This window comes from Balaenoptera ricei, chromosome 6 (genome assembly GCF_028023285.1).
Source record: "Balaenoptera ricei isolate mBalRic1 chromosome 6, mBalRic1.hap2, whole genome shotgun sequence".
Lineage (NCBI taxonomy): Eukaryota > Metazoa > Chordata > Mammalia > Artiodactyla > Balaenopteridae > Balaenoptera > Balaenoptera ricei.
In genome coordinates this window covers 112,974,836-112,997,809 of record NC_082644.1, presented here as the reverse complement: position 1 = coordinate 112,997,809, position 22,974 = coordinate 112,974,836, and the positions used below count along the sequence as shown (strand labels likewise).

Here is a 22,974-nt window from a genome sequence, read left to right as displayed (position 1 = left end):
GGAGTGAGCTTGCCTCTGAGACAAGGGCTCCTTGGCTAACAGAAACTCCCCTCAGCTGAGATTAATAAAGGCTTCAGTGACTACCGTGATTAGAACTTCTGCGCTCAGAACTAAGGCTGATGAACAGCTACCAAATACAGGGGTCAGACGGGAACCGGGTTAAAGGAGTAAATGTTCACCATCTCTTTAGTAACTGCTGGATGATTCTAATTCCTTCCTGTACTGCACTTAACAAATACCCTTAGATGTTCAGATGAAAAAGACAAGTGTGAATTCATGGAGAACATCAGTAATATCTGAGAAGTCAAAGAAATTTTCAGAAACGCTTCTGAATACAAAATAGATGATGGAAACATAAAACCCAATGGATTCAACTGCTCTCCCTTTTTAATCAATTTTACACAATGATATCATACATGAGTAATCACATTAGGAGACAGGATGGGTTTCCTGTACATATACAAGATGGTGCAAGCTCATTAGCCGAGGCTTATATAAGGTTTTATCAGTTTCAAGAGGAGAGGCAGTACAAAGCTTTTTAATACAGGTGAAGCACAAGAATACAGTAGACAAGACAGAATATCAACTCAGCAGAGGTGAATTCTTAAGGCGTGTGGCCCCTGCCCACACTGTCTGCCATTAACCAAGTGTAGAGGACTTCCTCTCTCGTGAAGTTAACCTGCGCTGAGCACAGGCCTGTAGGACACGCGGCTCCGTGGTGACCCCACAGTTCAACCGCACCTACCTTGATGCTGAAGCAAACCGTATCTTCCTTTCTCCAAGTATTCTCAAGAGTAATAAAGCTATTCCCGGTCACCCTACTCCTTGGGTAACCTACACTCTAAAATATATTAAATGATTATTAATCTGGCAACATTCTCAAGCATTTTGGCATTCAAAGTATCTCAAATATCTCATCGCTATTCATCTACTCACAGAAAATTCTTTGAGCTTCAGGACTGTTTCTGACTCCCACCCCCCCCCCCCCGCCCCCCAAAGTATGGCAATTACACATAGAATAAACTTACTAGAGTTAAAAGAACTAAAAAGAGGCAGACTTTTCCTTAAGAAATAAAGCAGGAATGGGGTGGGAAGAGAAAGTCTAGGACACACATAAATGGAGGAAGCTGAGTCCACTAACGTTTCTATCACTGCTACGCAATCCATTAACAATTTTGAGCAAGTGTGTTCCTACTTTCCTTTTTCACACTCAATCTCATCAGAGAGAGGAAGTGTTACAACTTCACAACATTGACCTTCACTTGGCCCATGGAATTCCCATGGTAGGCAACGGGGAAATGGTGCCGAATGGCACGCGGTCAGCTACAGTTTCTCGTGGCCAGAGTGCGGCCTCCTCACGGTCTGGCGCGGGTTTTTGTTCTCTCACTTATGCATCTCAGGAACATGTATGTTGAAAGTCTACATTAAAGGCTTCCAGGACACAACAGGGAAAGAAAAACCATGCATCACATCCATATCTATTTTCGATCCTTCACAAAGCCTAATCCTCTTACAGCGATTTCATATCTGTATAAAAAAGGCTTTCCTAAGCAGGTTTTTAAAAAGAAAAAGCAGGAGAAATCAGTAACTGTGGCTGAGACTTGACCTAAAGTAGAGAAAGAAAACAAAATGTTTACTAGATTTAAAAAATAATAATTTTACAAGGACAATCTTCAATCTGTATTTCTATTACTTGTCTCCAGAAGCAGAGTATTAATACAAAATATAAACTGATTTTTCATTAGACAATTCCACAAGATTTCAGTGAACATTTAACATTTATTACCTTTGTAAATTCCATGTAATAATCGGTGGCTACCGAATGTTTCCTATATGTGATTTTATACTTTTGCACAATCCTTCATATAAACTATGTACCGGGAGGAAGTGTGATAAGAAACATCTAAAGAACGACTATTCCTCTTTCCTGAAAGAGCAAAATCAAATTACTCCCTATCTCACACCCCACCACTGCCATGCAGACAGTTACCAATTCCTAAACTCAGAAATCAACACTATAATAAACGCTGCCATGAAATTAAACCAGCGATGGTCAATGCTGAAGTTGTCCTTACTCCTGACAGGTTTCCAGAGGAAAACAGCTTAGAGAGCTGGGCTGTGCTTCTCTGCCACCACCTGCCTCAGGTGTAACTCTGATGCCAAATCCCTGGGGTCCTACCCTCACCACTGTCTCAAGCACTGCAGAGCCCAATCTCCTGCCTCCACAAGATACAAACCCACCACCCCAAACTCACCACCTTCTCCGTCACAGGAAAGAGCCCTGTGCAATGTCCACATCTTCATATTTATTTCCACAGTGACAACATGGACTAGAGTTAGTAACCATCATGGGGGAGAGAAATCTCTCATTGACCTATGAGTTAAATCCCAAAACAATGAATTTCAACTATTCCAAGTCTTCTATTGACTTAACATTTATTGAATCAAATGCTAAACTCCCCCTAGGCCTTAGAAATCGTGATAGACAGTTTGTTTGTCTTGTAAAGTATTTATGATGGGATTTGACTTCTATGATCTAGACAAGCTTGACAGTTACAGCCCATGAAGCACACGACTCTGTGTACACACAGATTTCTTGATCCAACATTCAGAGGACATTTTTTTAGTACTACTTTAATTTTGATCTCCCCCTAAAAGGCAGAAACCACATCCCACACTCCTATGCAACTTGTTATCTCGGCATTTTAGAATAAAGGAACAAGAGGTCGAGGCATAAAGAAAACCCAGCTTCTCTAGGAACAATGGAGCACAGAGTTCCTGGAGAGAGGGAGGAGACAGCCTCTGTACTCATCTGCTCAAGGCTGTTGGTCACAGTTCCCTTAAAAACGCCTGGAAATGCTGCCAGCAACAAGAGACTCAAAGTTCCCTCAAAGGGACCAAGTTTTATAATAGAAGCTAAACATGTTTAGGAAACATAAAAAGTGAAACCAGTTAGTGATGACCTATGTATAAGACTTGTGCTTGAAGCTTTGGTGGGCTTCCTTGGCCAGTTTCTCAGACACCAAAACCCATTCCTGATTAATTATCAACATACAATCAAACCAAAATACAGAAACACATACTTTTGTTCAGAAGAGGGAAACAAAGGCACAGAAACCTGCCAAAATAGATTTTTTTCCCATAAGAATAGTACGGTTGATTAAAATAGTTTATCACTAGTAAAACTTGTATCACTAGAGCAGACAATACAAATTAGTTTTTAATAAAATGACATTCACTGAATTCCTGGTATGCGCATTCAATGTGAATCATCATCAAAAATATATTACAGTTAAAGGTTTGTAAGGAGTTCTGTTTGGGGTTTCTACACTATATTTAGCATGTCAGATGAGAAGTACCACAAGAACGTATTAGATATCTACTGTTCCTTTGTATGTAATGTATGGCAATTAAAGAGTCTACCTCCTACTGCGGGCTCAAAGACGTCCATGGTGAGAAATGTCTAAGTGATGTACTCAGTGATTTCTATACCCTTCATCAAAGGCAGCCCTGGGCATCAAATTCCACACCTAGAAAGTTCAATAAACTGTATTACACTTTAATAAATACTTCTGTGTATTTGTTCGCCTTTTGCTTTTAAGCTCAGCTTAAATTTTGTCAAGGAAACCATTTTACAAGAGGGTACATGACAACCTACTATCAGCAATATTCCTTGTTTATTAGAATCTGAAGATGTCCATATTACATCAAATATAAATATATATTATATTTACATTTCCTTCTTAGCTTTTCAATTTAGGTGAGTATATTTATAGATAATGCCACTAATGTCACCACTATTATAATCCTCAGTGCAACTGGTATTTTCCTTCCATTAGATGCATATAAGATTAGACAGCATCTTAAAAGAGGTGTACTATTCTCTCTCTCTCTTTTTTTTTTTTAATGAAAAGAAAGAATGGGTATCCATAAACGGAAATCTAGGAATTTTCTAGGAGATTCTGTTTTTTTCAGTATTTCAAAATACCTGAAAAATGTGGTCCCTTTTTGCAGTACTAGTCTCTACTTGGGGACAAGAAATTAATGAAATATGCAACTCAGAAAGGAAAAGAGCCCAAAGAAAAGAGAACCTGCTTGTTAGCTCATTAATCTGTTTAGTAAAGATCTGTTTTAAAAGGTCTCAACACTGTACAATATTATACAAAAACAATCTTCAGCCTTCAAAGCAGCTGGTACATTTTCTAAGAGATCCGTATGCCCCCCTAACAGTCTGCTGCCTTGGTGGGCCTTGGTCTTGGTTACTTTCGGTCATCGATCGTCTTAATGAATTCAACTGCTGCTGTGAACTGCATCCACCAATAAGACTCCTCTCCAGACAGACAGCTGGCATAAAAGCTACTGATGTACTGAACAGTGGACAGCAAACAGGGTGGATTTGCCTAGAGAAGTGAAAAATAAAAAAGAGTCAATTACTCAGCTGTATAGCCCTGCAAATATCATTTACGGTAACATCTTCAAATGTTTTTCTGTGGAGAGAGATACCAGTCTTGTTTCCATGCTTCCACTGCAGGGGGCGCATGTTCGATCCCTGGTTAGGGAACTAAGACCCCACAACCCACAAGGTGCACGGTGCAGCAAAAAAAAAAAAAAAGAGAGAGAGATACCAGTCTTTTTGAAAATAATCCCCCAAATCCTTTCTGGAACTAATGTGTAAACCCTAGCTACTATGAGTAGCAACAGTATTGGAAAGGCTACTCAGGTTCTAATCCTAGCTGAACTATCTAGAGCTTTCTATCCTAACAAAGCACTTGACCTCTCTGGTCCTTAAAGAAGCTGAACTAATCCCAGTGGATTTACTCAACATCCCAGGATTTCAGAATGTTAGATAAGGAAAGAAATGCTGTAGGCAAATTGAGTTATATCTGGTTAGTTAAGTCCAGATAGAATCAGCCGTGAAAAAAAAAACTAAAAAAGAGAGTATGTCCTCTGCTGCAAGAGGTAACACAGAACATTTCCTGCTTTTTCACCTTCATGTGGAGAGAAAGGACACAGGTGTGTTAAGTTAGGAGGACAGGCTAAGCCCTGCTCCTTCAAAGGAGCTTAAACTGGCTCTGCGTAGAGACTAAACACATCACCTGTGGAAGAGAGAGGAGCAATGGGCAACAGGAAAAGTTATGAAGGCTGATCACACACTGATCCTACAGGTTCTGACTCTGAGCTAAGAGTTCAGGTTGCAGAAATACTGCAAACATTAAGAATTAGTAAGCTATATGTCAAATATACTTTAGACATCAACACAGGGCTGAGCTGACTGGAACACATGCGTGATGCAGTTATTTGGTGGTTGTGTGCACCCAAACCATATGGTTCCCCACCCCCCGACCAAAATGTTCAAAATAAACCGTTTAAATGATGAAACTTTAAAGTCAAAAAAGGAAAAGAAGTGTCAGTACTTTTAAAAAATAATATGGTACAATTACAAAATATGAGGCTAAAAGAGGAGAAAGATGATTGGTAAATGTAGTAGTTTATGTGATAAGTACTATGAAGAATTCAATGAGAAAGAAGATGGTAGAAACATGATAGGGACTTCCCTGGTGGCGCAGTGGTTAAGAATCTGCTTGCCAATGCAGGGGACATGGGCTCGAGCCCTGGTCCGGGAAGATCCCATATGCCTCGGAGCAACTCAGCCCGCACGCCTATAGCTTGTGCTCCGCAACAAGAGAAGCCCCAGCAATGAGAAGCCTGCGCACCGCAACAAAGAGTAGCCCCCGCTCAACACAACTAGAGAAAGCCCACGTGCAGCAACGAAAACCCAACGCAGCCAAAAACAAATAAATAAATTTATTAAAAAAAAACAAAACAAAAACCAAACATGATAAAAAGAACTTGCCCTCATTCATTCATTTATTCATTCATTCAGTAATTACCTACTGAGTTCCAACCAAGACCTTCAGGCACTGCTTTAAAAGCTGAAAATGTTCTAGGAATCTAGTCCTCCCTTCCTTTCTTTTGAAAATCCTAACTTCTGGACAGAACAAAACTTGACATTAGATACTTCCTTTCTGGGTAACACAGAGCTTGAAACTTGTAAAAGAGCCAAGGTCTCTAACATCTGGTGACATCTGCACCACCCGACTCAGGACACCAAATAAACTCTTCTCGCTAACGGTAGTGAAGGACCCACCTTTATCAACACAAAAACCAAAACAGGGACGAAGTCATCGGCTCCTGGGACGGAGTCCTCGTTGGCCAGGCTCAGGAGGTTCATGATCGTGGAGCACATTCTCAGGATGCACTGCACTTTGTCCCGGGGTGTCTTGTAAGCACTTATTGTCCTGATTTCTGACTGTGCAGATGGCCACGGTGCCTCCCGAAGATAAACCTAAGTGAGACAACACAGAGACAGTCAGACAGATCTTGGATCAAACGGCAACTACGTGCAGCGACCAGAGCAACCTCCACGTCAGGAGGCCGAAGGGTAAGGTTGTTGCCTCTCCCTTTTTCCAGTAAAACCAAATTGCGATTCCTCCCCGTCCTCCCGCTTAGGATTGAAGCTTAACTTTTAAACTTTTAAATTATTTGCTTTGCATTTTAAAATAAAACCACCCAGGGGAATTCCCTGGCAGTCCATTGGTTAGGACTCTGTGCTCTCACTGCCACGGGCCTGGGTTTGATCCCTGGTTGGGGAACTAAGATCCCACAAGCCCCCGGCGTGGCCCCCCAACAAAAAAACCACCCAGATATATATTAATAGAGGCATATGATAACACAGAACCTAGAACTCATAAAATTTCAAACAATTATCTTTCTTAAAGAGCTAGAATGGAACTTATCTCTGTATTGTAGCTGATTCCAAAAGCACAAGCAAGCTACTTTTAAGATACTTTAAAAATTAATATGTACCTTTGTTGCAGTAGTTCTAGAAATCGAAGACAATTAAAAATTGTATGCCAGGGCTTCCCTGGTGGCGCAGTGGTTGAGAGTCCGCCTGCCAATGCAGGGGACGCGGGTTCGAGCCCTGGTTTGGGAGGATCCCACATGCCGCGGAGCGGCTGGGCCCCGTGAGCCACAACTACTGAGCCTGCGCGTCTGGAGCCTGTGCCCCGCAACAAGAAAGGCCGCGACAGTGAGAGGCCCGCGCACCGCGATGAAGAGTGGCCCCCGCTTGCCACAACTAGAGAAAGCCCTCCCACAGAAATGAAGACCCAACACAGCCATAAATAAATAAATTAATAAATTTAAAAAAAAAACAAACAAACCAAATCATTTAAAAAAAAAAATTGTATGCCAATTTATGTTTGGATTTTATTATTATTATTTTTTGGTCACGCCATGCGGCATGCAGGATTTTAGTTCCCCGACCAGGGATGAACCCGTGCCCCCTGCATTGGGAGCACAGAGTCTTAACCACTGGACTGCCAGGGAAGTCCCCTTAATGTTTGGATTTTAATAAAACAACCAGAAAACTCGTATACCTAAAACGTTCCTATTTTCAGATTTTGTAAGAGTTGTATGACAGATAAAAACGCTAATATCAATAACTAAAAGGTAATTTTGAGGTCACATTCAGACTCAATTCCCTCTCCTGGACAGTAGTTTTCACACTCTTCGAAGTACCACCGGATCCCTTCTTCGTATGGGACCTTCCTGCAGAAACGTGCCTATAAAAGCATCAGTGCAGAGCACTGCTGCCCCAGGAGGAGCAGAGCTCTGGACAGGAAGCCCCGCCTGCAGCGGCTGGCGTCAGGGCCGCGGCTCCTCCACGCTGGCCCTCCCTCCTCTCCACTACTAAGGTCCCTTCCCATGCCAGGGGATCTTAATCCGTGGAAGGACCTTTGAGAACTTTACAGTTAGGCCAAATTGCATCTAGTGCAAGTGGTGTTGTACAACTTATTACATTCTGCTTCTTTGAAAAACTGGTAACATGCACATGGTACACCAAGCAATTTTTAATTAAATAATACCACCCACACTATATAAACCTGTATTACCTCTGGTATCTGAAGAGCTCTGTGATTTGCAGTCACTACTTTAGACAATCTCTGAATATGTTCATGAAGAACTCTGAAAACCCCCAAAAATACATAAGTAAATATATATTTCAGAAAATAAGGTACACAGATAGTCGTAATTGATTTTTTTCAAAACATTTAAAACGTTTTAGACTTACTTCTAGATACAGATTACAAATAGAGTTGAGACTCTCTCTTAGCTATAAGTACTCTGTCTTGTCAAAAAAAAAATCTCATATTTAGGATCTGCTTAGAAATGCTGAGTGAGCCAAGGGGATGCAGGGAGAAGAGTAGAGAAGCCCTCCTTTCCCGGACTAGGAAGGACAGCATTCCAAGGGAGAAAGCAGAGGAGCCCTTAGCCTAGAAGCTAACTGGACGACTAATTGGTAAATAGGCTGAGAGGAAGTAGAGGGATCAGGGGTCAGAAACCAAAGATCAGAGATGCTTAGACAAGAGAAGGGACTCTCAGGACACTCCACGTCTCATTTCAGAGATGATAATAACTAGGCTTAAAAAGGAGAAGGACGTGCCTAAGGCCACACAGTGGTTAGGAGCAGAGGCTAAACCCAGCTTTCCTGACTTCGAGTGTTCTTTCCAGAACACAGGGTTAACTCTCCACTCTACAAACCCACAGAAACACCACGGAAGAGAGGGTAGGAAGAACCTGCTTCAAAGGTGCTCTTTGCAGTAAGTACAGTTTGAATGTCCCCATTCCTCATCCCACTATGGAAGCCAAACACTGGTGCTCTGGAAAGAAAACAGGGCCCATTTGGCAAATTCCACACAGAAACCTGGGGAGGGGTAAAAAGCCTCTGAGACTATGAACAAGCAAGAGAGGCAGGTTGGAACAAGCCTAACCCACCTGCAGGAAAGTGAACTTTCTCAAATATACATACAATATCGTAAAATTTCCATGAAAAAAAACAATCTTACGGAAACCACCAATGCCCCACCCTGAGGTCCTATTACATGGGCCCTTGAGAGTCACCCAGAGAGCCAATGTCACTGCTGGGGGGGCACGGTGGCCATCTCAACATGCCTGGGGCAGAAACAGCATCATAAAGCAGTGGTCAAGAAAATGCAGAAGAGGAAAAAAAATGCTAAGTCATCCATAGCCTCACGACCCCAAAATAACCACTGTTATCATTCCAGATTTTTTTTTCAAGATTAATTTTTTTAGGCTTACTTTTAAAAATAGGCTTTATTGAGATATAATTCATATACCATGCAATTCCAGATATTTTGATTTTCAAATATATAACTTTTCATTCCAAACACATCATAAGCATATTATTGTAACAGAAGTCGTGCACTGTGCTTGACGCCCCGATGGAGTGATGAGTAAAAGCGTTACGCTCCTGCTCTCAAGGAGGCAACAATCCAGTGGGGGACACAGGCATTCATCCAACGATCACACAAACCAGTGGTCAGGAACAGGGGCGATTCTGCCCCCAGGGGACATCTGGCAATGTCTGGAGACACTCTTGGATCTCACAGCTGGCAGGGTACTACTGGCCTGTAGCATGTAGAGGCCAGGGATGCTGCTAAATGCCCTACAATGCCCAGGACAGCCTCCCACTTCAAAGAGTTATCTGGCCCAAAGTGTCAGTAGTGCCAGCTTGAGAAACCATGCCTCCAACAAATGTAAAACTGCAACTGTGGCAAGTGCTAAAGAAAGGTATCCAGGCCTGAGGGAGCGCTGACAGGGCATTTAACCTAGTCAGAAAGGCCAGGAAACGTTTCCCCGAGGAAGTGATGTCTGAGCCAAGATCTGAAGGATAAGAGTAGACAGAAGAAAGAAGGGAAGAACAGCTAGCTGAGGCAGAGTAAACAGCAGTGCCTTCCACAAAGGCCGTACCAATTTATACACCCTCCAGCCTGATTCCCCACATCTCTGAAAACAGAGCATTTTCCTTCTTTCTGATAACTCTGGTGAAAAAAGGTAACATGTATTTTTTCCTTTACTACTCAGATACTAAGCCTCACGTATAGCTTGTCTAAAATAACGGGGTTGGCTGCTATATTCCTACTCAGTCCAACACAGGCCGTTACACTTAGAAGCACTCACTGGTCACGGAGTATGTCCCCGTCCTGATTAGGGTAGAAGGCAAGTTTGAAGATCCGATTCATCACACTTCGCTCAATGGCGAGCTGAGCATCCTGAAGCTGCTCCTCACTCGCGTTCTGCCATATGACATCCTGGGCCATGGCGCCGTAAAGGAACTGCAGAAAATCTTCCACCTGAGCAGTCTTATCATCAGCTGCTGTGAGTTTCTGAAAGTCTCCAATGCAAAACAATGATTTTTAAAATACAGTATTTGAATAATTTCAAATAGGAAATTATCAGAATTCATTTTAATCCACTAGCTATGCAGATACCATGCTCTTAAAGCCAAAAGCATCTGGGCATGGTTTATTTTGGGAGATAATGTAGCCAAATCATTAAAAACAGGAGAACGGTAAGAAATATGTAGAAGTTTAAGAACAAGAGGTTTGTTACAAAAAGATATGCTTTGTTTTTAAAAAAAAAAAAAAAGAAAGAAAAACTGTGTGGCTCCCAAACTTTGTAATTCTCCCAACTTTTTAATAAACTATAGATATTCAATCCAGGATAAACATGGAATTTATTGGTTTGACATCAAGGTTTAATAACTAAGAAATAATTGCTAATTTAAGGAACTGCTCTTAGGTAGGTACTCAAAAAAAGCAGCAAAAGAAAAATTCCCAAATCTTCCCAATAACATACAGCTTAACCTAAAGGTCTCTAGTTACCTTGAATGAATTCCCTGATCTTCTTTTCTTTGCTCTCAAGCAGCAACCTCACACAGACAGTGGTGAAGTATCGATTGGCCACCTCTTTGTCCCGCAAAACCCTTTGTAGTAGCCTTTCCAGGTGAGCCTGCGTGGTCTGCAGTCCTTGTCGACAACGAGTGAGGTAAGCAATATAGGGGGCCCTTTTCCTAAAAGGAAATATGCTCTGCAGGACATCAGACATACATGGTGCACACTTTCTTTGGAGACTAAGAGTCCTGATTTTTCCTTAAATGAAAAAACTACTTCGAAGACTTTGGTTTTACAAATTAGCATGTCAGGCTGCAGACAACCACCCTGAGGACTCATTATGCTCCAGATCAAGAAACAGAACCAGATGCAAGGATGTAATGTACAGCACAGGGAATAGAACCAATGTTTTATAACAACTTTAAATCGAGTATAATCTATAAAAAAAAGCGAATCACTATGTTGTACACCTGAAACTAATATAACATTGTAAATCAACTACAATTTAAAAAAAAGAGAAAGAAACAGAACTATTCTGCATGTGTGTCAAGAAAATCATCTACTGGGCTGAACACTTAGCCCCCTAATTCCCTAAACATTACTAAGTTCCTTTGCATCGTTGGTCTGTTATTTTGGAGCAGTCTCCATGCTGGTAGAACCTCATACTTAACAGGAAGTTGATTGCTACAATGACTAAAATAACCACAAAATACAGGTTAATATACTGCTAGATCATTAAACATACCACTAATTATTTGCTTATAGTCTAAACGTAGCAACCATTAGAGCACCCATTCCCTAAGCCTCTTTACTTCCTAAGCTTCTCAACTACGTTTTAATGTCAGCAAGGGACTGGCAACAGACAAAGGGTAGTGATTCCAAGACCTACACCTGCTTCCCTGGTCCAAGGAAGCAGTCTTTTCTATCCCTCTAAAAAAGGGAAATGATATCCTAGTTATCCTGGCGCCCCCTCCGCTAAAGATGGGGCAAAGCTGAAGTAAACTGCACTCTGTTAGGAAGAGCTGCTAATTTATAACTACATTTCCAGACTAAATATCCAAATGTATTCCTTGGAAATCTACATCCAGGTAAACATAGCCAAGCACTTTGTGGTGAGCCTCGATTCATTTCTGAAACAAGGACCGAGAAGAAAATACTTGCAGCTGAAAAGAGGTGTATAAGTGAAACATGTGGGGTGTAATTACCTATAGTCCTCGGCGATAGAAGCCAGTAGTTTCCTACAAGTCCTGTTATCAAAGCGGCACACACAACGCATTGTTTCTTGAAGTTGAGCCATTAAGTTTTTATCTTGTAAATTAATTGCTTCAGCTATTTGAACTTTTAGGAAGCAGACAATTTCATTGTCTAAATAAAAAAATAAAAATTCTGTTACTGTTGAGAATTTCCACAGGCTTTTCATAAGCTGAAGGTCATCCCTCAGCCTTTGGGATGTCAATTATGCTTGTATCAGTAGAACTAAGCAGTATCAATCAGAGAACATTTTAATGAGCCACCAGTAATCAAAGTGCCCTTAACTGATAGCTAATATAAATGTATTACATTGAACTGTACAGAACTGCTGTAGAGTTTATTTTTTTATTTTTATTTTTTAAATAAATTTTTTTGTTTTATTTATTTATTTTTGGCTATGTTGGGTCTTCGTTGCTGCGTGCGGGCTTTCTCTAGTTGTGGTGAGCAGGGGCTACTCTTCATTGCGGTGCTAGGGCTTCTCATTGTGGTGGCTTCTCTTGTCACGGAGCACGGGCTCTAGGTGCGCGGGCTTCAGTAGTTGTGGCTCACGGACTCAGCAGTTGTGGCTCGTGGGCTCTAGAGCGCAGGCTCGGTAGTTGTGGCACACGGGCTTAGTTGCTCCGCGGCATGGGGGATCTTCCCGGACCAGGGCTTGAACCCGTGTCCCCTGCATTGGCAGGCGGATTCTTAACCACTGCGCCACCAGGGAAGCCCTGCTGTATAGTTTAAATACAGTTGAATACTGGCAATTTCATATGGTTCAATGTATAAATATAGGAAAAAATAAACTATCAGGCAGCAACTTACCTTCTGGGTCTGTATGGTCTGGTAAACCATTCCTTGTTGAATGGGTGAGCACTGGGAAAGCAACAGAATCCGCAGAACAAAGAGCAAGCCTCAGTTTCTTTTTTGCATCTCTGAAGAATGAGTTGAAGATACATTAATTTCTTTGTCCACATATGGTCATAATTTATGAACTATTATCATATTTACTATACAAATCAATAGCCTACCATGTCAGGACTCAAATGTTTCAAGTGGTCATAAATAAAAGAGAATTTTCAACTTACTGACACCTCACTTAAGGAGTGGGCTTTCTAGTTAACTGAGGTGCAAGCCTGCAAAAGTGCTCTGGGCAAGGACCATTCGGTAAAGTCACCAGAATCAAACAAATCCTTTTTGACCTTCTAACATACGCTGAGTTCTATGCTAAGCACTACGAGGAGAGTCAAAGCTGGATTACGCCCGAGCTGGGAGGGAATCAGCAAAAGTCATCATATCCATCTCACCACCCACACTTAGGAAGCCTTCTACCACATCTCTTGAGAAGTGTCGATCCTGCCACAAGACAAGCTGACCCCCGACAAGAAGCTCTTTCTGTTGCCTTGCTGCTTGAAACTTTGTGTTGAGCCAAAACCTGCTTCTTTTCAACTTCCGCCACTGAACCACCTGCCACCACCAGGCAGAGCACCCTTCAGTAACGCGTCACCCTCCACAACAGGGCAGCCCTTCATACTGGGAGGGGAATGTAGGGCGTGGACCAGAGCTTCTTCAGAGCGTCCAAGGCTGCCATCCAAAAAAAGGAGTCGAAACACCTCTGAGAACAAGCCAGAGTTTGCTCCTCCTGCAGGGTTATCACTTGTCCACCTCATCTGACTAGTTCTGAGTCCTTCCTTATTGGTTTGTTTCCTCTAAAACGAGTAACTTACAAATCAACCCAAACAAATGTAATATTTGCCTACTTTGCAGAGACTCCGAATCTATATAACAGTCAAGCCGTGGCCGGAAAATAAAAATTTAAATCTTTAAAAATTGTGAATCACTGTGTTGTACCCCTGAAACTTATATAATATTATATATCAACTATACCTCAATAAAAGTAAATAAATAAAATAAAATGATATGCTGCTTAGAGTCTCTTTAAATTAACTCGGGGAGGAGGTAAACATGAAACAATATGGGCCACGTATTAGTAACTGTTAAATCTGGGTAACAGGCACATCACTGTACTCTTCCATTTTTGTACATACAGAGAGAGTAAGACAGAGGCAAAGTCAGAGATAAAAACAGAGAGAAGGATGGATGATCAGTGCTTTAAAAGTGATAATCCGTGTCTGGAAAAACACAGGTACCCTATGAAACAAAAGCAAATTTTTCAGGCTCCTAAAGTCATTTTCTTTCTCAAGCCCTGTTAGAAATGGAGAGACCTGCCCAGGTAATGAGGAGAATGACAAACTGGGAGGGCTCCAGTAGGCTTACTGGGGACAGTGGGTCATTCAACAACTCTGCAGCAGACCCTCCTTCTACCTCGGTCCTGCCCTAGCACCTCTCACACACAGAGCTGAGAATTCTACACAGGCACAGGCACTGCCACTGTTCCATTTAAATTACTCATGTGGGGCTTCCCTGGCGGCACAGTGGTTAAGAATCCGCCTGCCAATGCAGGAGACACGGGTTCAAGCCCTGGTCCGGGAAGATCCCACATGCCGCAGAGCAACTAAGCCCATGCGCCACAACTACTGAAGCCCGCACTCTAGAGCCCTCGAGCCACAACTACTGAAGCCCACATGCCACAACTACTGAAGCCCGTGAGCCTAGAGCCCGTGCTCCGCAACAAGAGAAGCCGCCGCAATGAGAAGCCCGCGCACCACAACGAAGAGTAGCCCCCGCTCGCCGCAACTAGAGAAAGCCCACGCGCAGCAACAAAGACCCAATGCAGCCATAAATAAATAAATAAAATAAATAAATTACTTATGTGGCCCCTGTGAGCATATGAGGTTTTCTTGTTTTTGCTTTCAATCCCTGAATTAAAGCCTTTGATGTATGACATCCAAAAGGGAAGCAAAGTCTTCTCAGTGAATAGTATTTCATTCTTCTCTCTCTGCTTTACACACTTATTAAGTGACTCAGTGAAACACCTGACTTGAAGTGACTGCAATGGTGATGAAAAGTTCAAACCCAAAGGTCCTAAATCCTATAAAAGAAATACCTGTAAGAGAAAGCTGAATCCTGAGGGTGGGCGGCTTGGCTCGCAGAATCTGGGAGATCGTCAGCTGAGATGTTTTGCAGGGTTTCGTCACGAGGCGAATCGTGTGCACTTTCACCATCACCCATAACTTCTAAACAAAACCCAGCCCCCCCAAAAGGATAAGCAGGTTAATCTGGAACATTCTGGCACTGGTAGGTATTCAGAGCAACTCAACAATAAATTAACTTGTGCCTTCCAACAAGAGTTCTTTAAAAGAAAAAGGAAAAAAGGAACTTCAAACACTTAAATTATTGCAATGATAATATATCAAGAGAGCAGTTGTTGAAAACAGTTTTACTTCTTATCTGAATCCTAATCTAAAACAATGAAAGTCTTTATTAACTTAGTAAAGATAATACTCTGTAATCACGATTACTGAACTACAGAGCTAAAAGGGGCCTCAAAAATCATTTCACATAACACCCTCATTTTACAGACATGGAATCCTGCCCAGTCAGACAACAGCTGGCTGTGAACCCCTTGGCCAGGCCACACTGAGGTCTCCGGTCCTCATTACCAGGGCTGCTCTCACTGCCTGAGAATGAGCTGGGTACAAACTCACAAATGCAGCCAGGACAGACCTGTGGTTCCCACAGTTGTTTTTATGTTTTTAATTAATCAATTTAGTTAATACATGCATGTATAAAATCAAAGAAATAAAAGTTCCCTAGTGTAATAAAGATACTGTGTCTATGTAGAAAAAATATCTTTATTCTTAGGAGATAGTTTTAAATGCCTCAGGAAAAAAAAATATACAGAAAATGTGGCAAAATGTTAGCAACTGATAAGTCTAGGTAGATGGAATATAGACCTTCACTGTACTATTCCTTCAACTTCTTTGTTATTTTAAAACTTTTCAAAAACCAACAAAAAAGTGTAGGATGGGACTTCCCTGGTCATCCAGTGGGTAAGACCCCGGGAGGCCAGATTCGATCCCTGGTTGGGGAACTAGATCCCGCATGCTGCAACTAAGAGTCCGCATGCCACAACTAAGAAGTCCACGTGCCGCAACAAAGATCCCTCATGCTGCGACTAAGACCCGGCACAACCAAAATAAATATAAATTAAAAAAAAAAAATGTAGGAAGTTCTCCTCTCAGGCTCCCTATGAGTCCCCCCCACGAGTCAACTCATGTTACCAGTTTATCAGAGATTCTTCCAGAGACACTCTAATTTATCTTGGGAACTGTACCATATTTTTCTGACAACTCTTCAAAAGTAGCTATTACAAGGTTACCTTTAATTCGGACCACCTTTATCACTGTGATACGAAAGTTACTATTCCATTCTTTATCATGATTATCACCTGCACTTTCGTAGTTTGCCAGTGCTCCTTCACTGGGACTGGTTCGTTTAATGGCATTCCTGTATTTGTCCAGAATATCCTCAGCAACCTGAGCTTGTGCACTGAGTCTAGGGCTCGGGTCATCTGCAGGGGAAAGGAGAGGGCGAGGATTAGCTCCCCTTGGTTTGCGCCCACTCTGATGTTAGTACGACACCAGTAGCATAATCCCCAAGGCGGATTAGGAGGTAAGACTTAAAAGAGCACATATCTCAGTGTTATAAGAGGCACCGTGCAGCCGCCTACTCATCCCATTTCCAGGTCTGAGAGCCTCGCCAAAGCGCGAAATTGGGAGGACTACTCCACTTTCTCATCATCGCCAGAATTCTGCATGACAGTGTCAAAAAGTTCAGTGCAGACTGAATGGATGATGGGTTTCTAAAGTGTTTACACTCAAATCACTGTTATTATCAATTCATGCTACCAGGACTTCCAACACTGCACTTTTATATGCAGACTTCATTTATTCAGACATCTCTGTGCTGAAGGAGGAAAAAAAGGACTCAAACTTCAAATTAAACCCTTTTAAATAATACTTTTAAAATGTCTTCCTCCACTCTTCCTTCATAAATTTCCCTTGCTACACCACATTTGGAAACTTCAGATATTCATATTCCATCTTACTAAATCTCACCATGACAGTACAGCTGCTGGATTAGAGCACTTTTGTGCGTGCAATGGTGTCAGAGGCACTCCTAGAGAATCTAGACACTGTTGGGGAGTGCCAGAATTGTACCTGGGGTGCACAGAGGAAAAGCTTATCACAGTCACAGGTGCAGCACTGGTTACTGACTGGCCCACTATCCGGTCAGCAAAATCAGCACATCAAAATGTTTTCTTGGAGTCAGATGGCAGAGTCACTAATTAACAGTTAACAAAGCAAAGAAGTGCTACAGATCTATGGGACAAAATATAGTTCCATAGTGAAATGCAAACTCCTGAGACAGATCTAAGCCAAGCAGGTAATGTCTACATTCTGGTAGTATCCCATTTTTTAAAAAGTCTTAAAACAGATAAAAATCACTAGAATTTATATATGTGTACGTGTTAATAGCAGCTAATATTAACAGCAGCTAACATTTATTGAGCATGTACCACGTGCCAGGAACTGTGCTAAACACCTTATATGAATGATCTCAATTAATCATTGCAACAACCCTACATGGAGGTACTACTATCACCCCCATTTTTAAGAAGAAGAAATCAAGGTAGAAGGAGGTTAAGTAGTATGCTCATAGGCTCTTCTTTTATTTCCATGAAAAAAATATTTAGTGTTTGTGTCTCCGTAAAATTGTGGTAAACTGTAGGGAGAAACGATTTCCAAAATAATATAATCTTTCTGCTAAAATGATGTTTGAATGCATGATAATAGAGTCCTAATAAAATCTGATCTTCTTCAAAATGTAAACTGATAAAACCTTTATCATTACAAAATCTTTTTTTTGCTATTGGTTTTGAGTGCTGTTGAGGGCTCTAAAAAAGGGTTAAATGTAGTGAAAGCAATAACGTTGCTTATAACTTTTATTTCTGTAACACCGTTCTTAAAAATTTTATCTGAGGACAATAATTAAAATATACAAAAAATGCTATATATACAAAGCTGTGAGCAGTATTTCCATAGTAAAAAAAAAAAATGGATACAATTTAAATATCGAAAAGCAAGAGAATGTTCACACTGCAATAAAATAACGATAGATGATCTCAGAGCCAATAAAAATTATTAAAAAACCAACTATGTCAAGCAGAAATTGGGACAGGGTTTATGAAATAACATGCGGTAAAAGAATACAAAGTTACATACACACTCTGATTTCATCATGAAAAGCCATGTATAGATAAGGAAAGATTGGGAGAGAACATGAAAAAAAGAAAATTAAGGCGGCGAGATTATGGACAGACTGTTAAGAAATTCCCTCTCATAACATTTAAAAAAACTGATTTAATGATACTTTTCTTTGGGTCATTAATTAGGAGTGGGTAGAAATTTCTGCACCAGTAGGGAAGCTAAACTGCTTGAATCAAACACAAACAAAATGAAATATTTTATGGAAAAAAACTTACTCTACTTAGCTTACAGTTTAGGCACCAAAGACTAAGAAAAATATATTGCCTAAAGACACGAGTAAAAAAATAATTTATAACTTCTCCAAAGTTATTAATTCAACATTTTGAAAACCTGAGATTTTATTAAGAGCATTCTACTCTGTGAATGGTGGTGGTGTTCTAAAGCCAGGAGCATGGTAAGAAAACATAAAAATCTTGCCGAAAGGATGCCTTTCCACTGCTTCTCAATCAGGCTGTAAGTCCCTAAAGAACAAGAGTCATGTGTGATTTGACTGAACACCTACCACACTTAGCACAGTGCCTGGCATGAGTCAGATGTTCAACAAGCATTTGTTGACGGAATGAGATAGGTTTGACTGCTCTCAGCAGGAAACCTGGCCTGAAATCACAGCTCCTGCTGTTTAAAACCCTTTATTCCAGGAAAGTCACCTCATCAAATAAACAGGGATGCACACTAGGACATGGAAACGTCTACATTTATTTTAGAACTAGACATGACAATAACTGTGTACTGAGATGGGGTTCTACCTGTACTACACTGGGCTCTCGGAGGAGGATGTTCTTTTGAAACCTATCCCCTTTTTAAATGAAAGTCTTCATTTTACCTTAGCAGGATAACATAATTTAAAATCAAGACAAGAAAAAGAGAGGTGAGAAATTAATTTCCTTCTAGACGTCCTTCAGTCACTGGAGACAGTATACAGCTATCAAACTCAAGGTTGGGTCATCCACACTACCTCTCATACCTTTTCCTTCTAGGGTGTTCATTCATGATATGCCAAAAAGAAGCTGCAAAAATACAAATGCTGAATGAGGTAAGAACCCAACCCCTAGTTGTATTTTCCTTGGGTCAGATAGCAACGTTAAAGTGATTCAAGCTGTAAAAAATTAGTAAAGTTTATAAATTTACGATATTGTTTGAACACTTATCACGAAAAAAGGAAATGATTAGGTAAAATAGAATTTCACAATGATCCTGAATAATCAAGAACTATAGATGGAAATAAATTTAGAATTCTACGATCAACATTAAACTATTCAATCAATGATCCAAAGATATGGCATGCATAGCACTAAAACCATCACCACGCTTTCCTAAAAGGCACTGTGTGTCATCACCCCACTAAGATGTCGGGTTCCAGGGTGCCTAGAGGCTCAGGGTCAGGGGCCTCATCGTACACGGACGTTATGATAATGAGGATGATGATGGTGGTGGCGGTCTGCAGGAAGAGCGCACTGAGACTCACTGTGGCCGCCAACTGGAGACCACAGAGCCATGAAGAACACGCTCCCCACTGTACACACACAGACACGCTCTTCTAAGAAGGCAACGCTTACGGCACCCAAGAAAAAGTGTCATGAAATATGTGCTCTGGGAATGAAGGAGCCAGGAAGTCCATGGGTCTACAAACCTGTGAGTGTTGAGAATCTGTCAGGCCCCAGATCATCTTTGTCTTTTTCTTGTTTTTCTTTCTTTCTAAATGGTATAGGAGCTGGAAATTAAATAAAGTCAGTAGTGTGACATACAACATACTGCACTACTCGGAAGACAGCAGTCATTCTGGAGTTAACTGGTGTGCCAACATTTCTAAGTGGAAGGAAGGTGAAAAGTTTAAAAGCTAAGAAATCCTGAGTGTCAACTGACAATCATTCTTAAAATAGCATTGAAGGTTCTTAAAGAAGCTTCCAGAATCTGCTTTGGGGTCATCTGTCACAGGAAGAATGATTTAACAGGAATCTATTGGGACTGAATCAAAACCACTGCCTCTTAACCTCTGCTCAAAACACAACACGTTCAAAGCTCTGAGCCTCAGTCTCTCCTCCTGAAGTGGGCTTGAGTCTGGCGTGAAAGCAGCACTCCTCAGCTCCTGAGCACCACAGTGCCGAGAAGAGGCCTTTGGAAGAAGCTCTTCCCTCTAATCCTGCATCATCTCTCCTTCCTGGAAGAGATGCTTTTGCCAACTCAAATTTCAATACCTACTGGTATGATGTCAGGCTATTCACAAGAAAAGCAAACAATTCTACACAACTGCATTCCAGAATAAACACTAATATTCAGAGTATTATCATTCTCAATGAACATAAACATAAGAAGCTTAAGTTTATTCCAGGAATGTAAAGGATAAATTTTCAATGTTTGTTTACTAATAGCATCCCTTTTTCCTGAAATAATTATTAGCAATACATGTGTCAAAGGTCCTATATATTTAACTTCAATGGTATATGATATTTAAACAACCGTGACCTGCCTGACTTTCATTTATGAAACCACTGCCACTTCCTGCAAAGAACAGGAACTGTCACTTCCAAAGCTGTACCTTAGCATTCACCTGAGTGAAATCATTTTCCATACCCTCAAAACAGCAAGAAACTGAGGCCCCACAGGCCTCACGGAGGAGGTCAGATTTTGGCTCTCTGAAAGAGATTTTGGGGCTTTACTTCTTGTTGCTGATATCACATTCTGATATTTTATAAAATTACCTTTGGGCATGGCAGAAACAAAACGTTTTCTCCACCAAGGTCTGTTCCTGTCTGATTTCTCATCATCGCTATCTTTGCGTTCTTCAGTCTGTAGAAAAAGTTTGATGCTTTATTTGGAGTTGGACAGCAGGATAAATTACTATGAAAAGGATTTTAGTTAGTCTGTGAAATACAAAAACCACTAGTTTTTCTTCAAAGCAAAACTGTTCTTATTGTTGTACAGGCAACTTCTGGAACAGGGATGTATACCCTTCAAGCACCAGACTATGATGGATCACTTGAGGGTAGGCACTATCTCATTACTGTCAGTAAACCAAAAGCTTAATACAGAGTCTAGCATAGAGTAGGCACTCAATAAATACTCATATGGGATGAGTAAATGCAATGCACATAAAATCTAGAGGGGTAGTAGAGATGGTAGCAGTAACATTAATAATAAAACTACGTATGTACTGTGTGCCGAACACTGAACGTAAGGACATATATTATCTCATTTAAACTTCACAGTAGCCTTAAGAGATAAATACTATTATTAAGCCCTTTTTATAGATGAGAAATATGAGGCTAAAGAAGGTTATCTCCTCATCTTCCCAAAGTTATACAGACTGTATGGGACACAGCTGGGACTCAAACCTAGATCTGACCAACTTCAAAGTTCATGTTTTGATCACCAATTATAATGAGTTATTATTAAGACCACATGTCAAAAGGCAGGGACTGTAATTCCTTTAGGATTATAATGAGTTATTATTAAGACCACATGTCAAAAGGCAGGGACTGTAATTCCTTTACTAACCTATCATGTGACTTTAGACACATCATTTTATTTCTGTTTTTTCATCTACAAAATTGGAACTAAAAATACCTTCTCTAAGGGCATCCATGTGAATGGGATATCAGAACCTAAGCAGAGCAATGGCATCCAGGGAGGGTTTAGCGGTGGGGACGGGATATTGATTACATACAGGGGGACTGATCAAATAAGTACATACATGAAGAAAGCAGTTTTCTCACTGTTGGAGAAGGGAACTGCAAATATGGAATGGAAGGAAGATGAAATGAATTCTGTTGTTTTTAGACTGGAAATGGTTCTATACATATAAACAGAAAGATATAGAAATAAATACACATGTAAATGTGCATGTACACACACACACACACATACACACACACACACACTTTCTCTCCTTAGCTCTGTCAACTGAGAGGCCCTGGGAGCAGCTACACCCCTACAGCAAAGAGCACACCTAATAGCCAGATCCTGATTTCTAAAAACCATTTTCTACTAAAAGTAACAAGGGCTCCTTGGAGAAATGGCTGATTCCAGGACTAAAGCAGACACAATACAATATAAGCTTATAACATTTTGTTCCAGAAAGCAGAGAGATACTCAAAGAAAGATACCCAAATGTCAAAAGAACACAGGAGTCAGCTTGAAGGGGTGACCACTGGCCAAATCAGGGACAACTGGGCTTCAAAATAAATGGCCGTAACAAACCCATTGACTAAAAACAGAAAATCATGAGACCATAGATACGATTAATAAGTGGATAAATTTAAAATTTGAGAAAGAACAGGATATTTACATATTTTCAACATCCTCTCTCCTCCCGGAAATACTTATTAATTACAAAGGGGAAAAGAGTAACTTACAGTAGGGAAATCTGGCAGATAACACCTTCATCAAACGATCCAAGTGAACACCAGAGTAGTGGGACAAATTTAAATTGTGTGCTACCTGGTAGCATGCAGTGAAATGAACACAGTGTCACTGTAGTGATATTCCTGCCTAAGATGAATAACCTGAATCTAATCATGAGAAAATATCAAGCAGACCCAAATTGAGGGACATTCTACAAAATAACGCCTGTAACTTTCAAGAGTATAGGGACTTCCTTGGTGGCGCAGTGGTTAAGAATCCGCCTGCCAATGCAGGGGACACGGGTTCGAGCCCTGGTCCGGGAAGATCTCACATGCCGCAGAGCAACTAAGCCCGTGCACCACAACTACTGAGCCCGCATACTGCAACTACTGAAGCCTGCGCGCCTAGAG

The 22,974-nt window shown here is 41.0% G+C and overlaps 1 protein-coding gene across 6 annotated transcripts in view; it reads right to left on the bottom strand.

The window, feature by feature from the left end:
- Window positions 1-994: 994 nt before the first annotated feature.
- The window catches only part of GAPVD1 (GTPase activating protein and VPS9 domains 1), a 72,724-nt gene continuing 50,744 nt past the window's right edge, over window positions 995-22,974 (bottom strand). For 3 of the 6 annotated variants that reach the window (XM_059925609.1, XM_059925612.1, XM_059925610.1), the window contains exons 16-26: window positions 20,923-21,010; window positions 19,854-19,934; window positions 16,342-16,464; window positions 14,998-15,127; window positions 12,816-12,925; window positions 11,963-12,122; window positions 10,749-10,936; window positions 10,045-10,258; window positions 7,956-8,028; window positions 6,149-6,346; window positions 995-4,400 (exon numbers count right to left, since the gene is read on the bottom strand). In XM_059925609.1, the coding sequence (XP_059781592.1) occupies window positions 4,260-4,400; window positions 6,149-6,346; window positions 7,956-8,028; window positions 10,045-10,258; window positions 10,749-10,936; window positions 11,963-12,122; window positions 12,816-12,925; window positions 14,998-15,127; window positions 16,342-16,464; window positions 19,854-19,934; window positions 20,923-21,010 (1,506 nt within the window). In that variant the 3' untranslated portion in view covers window positions 995-4,259. The remainder of the gene's footprint in view (window positions 4,401-6,148; window positions 6,347-7,955; window positions 8,029-10,044; window positions 10,259-10,748; window positions 10,937-11,962; window positions 12,123-12,815; window positions 12,926-14,997; window positions 15,128-16,341; window positions 16,465-19,853; window positions 19,935-20,922; window positions 21,011-22,974) is intronic. The other 3 variants (XM_059925613.1, XM_059925614.1, XM_059925611.1) reach the window with 2 other exon arrangements.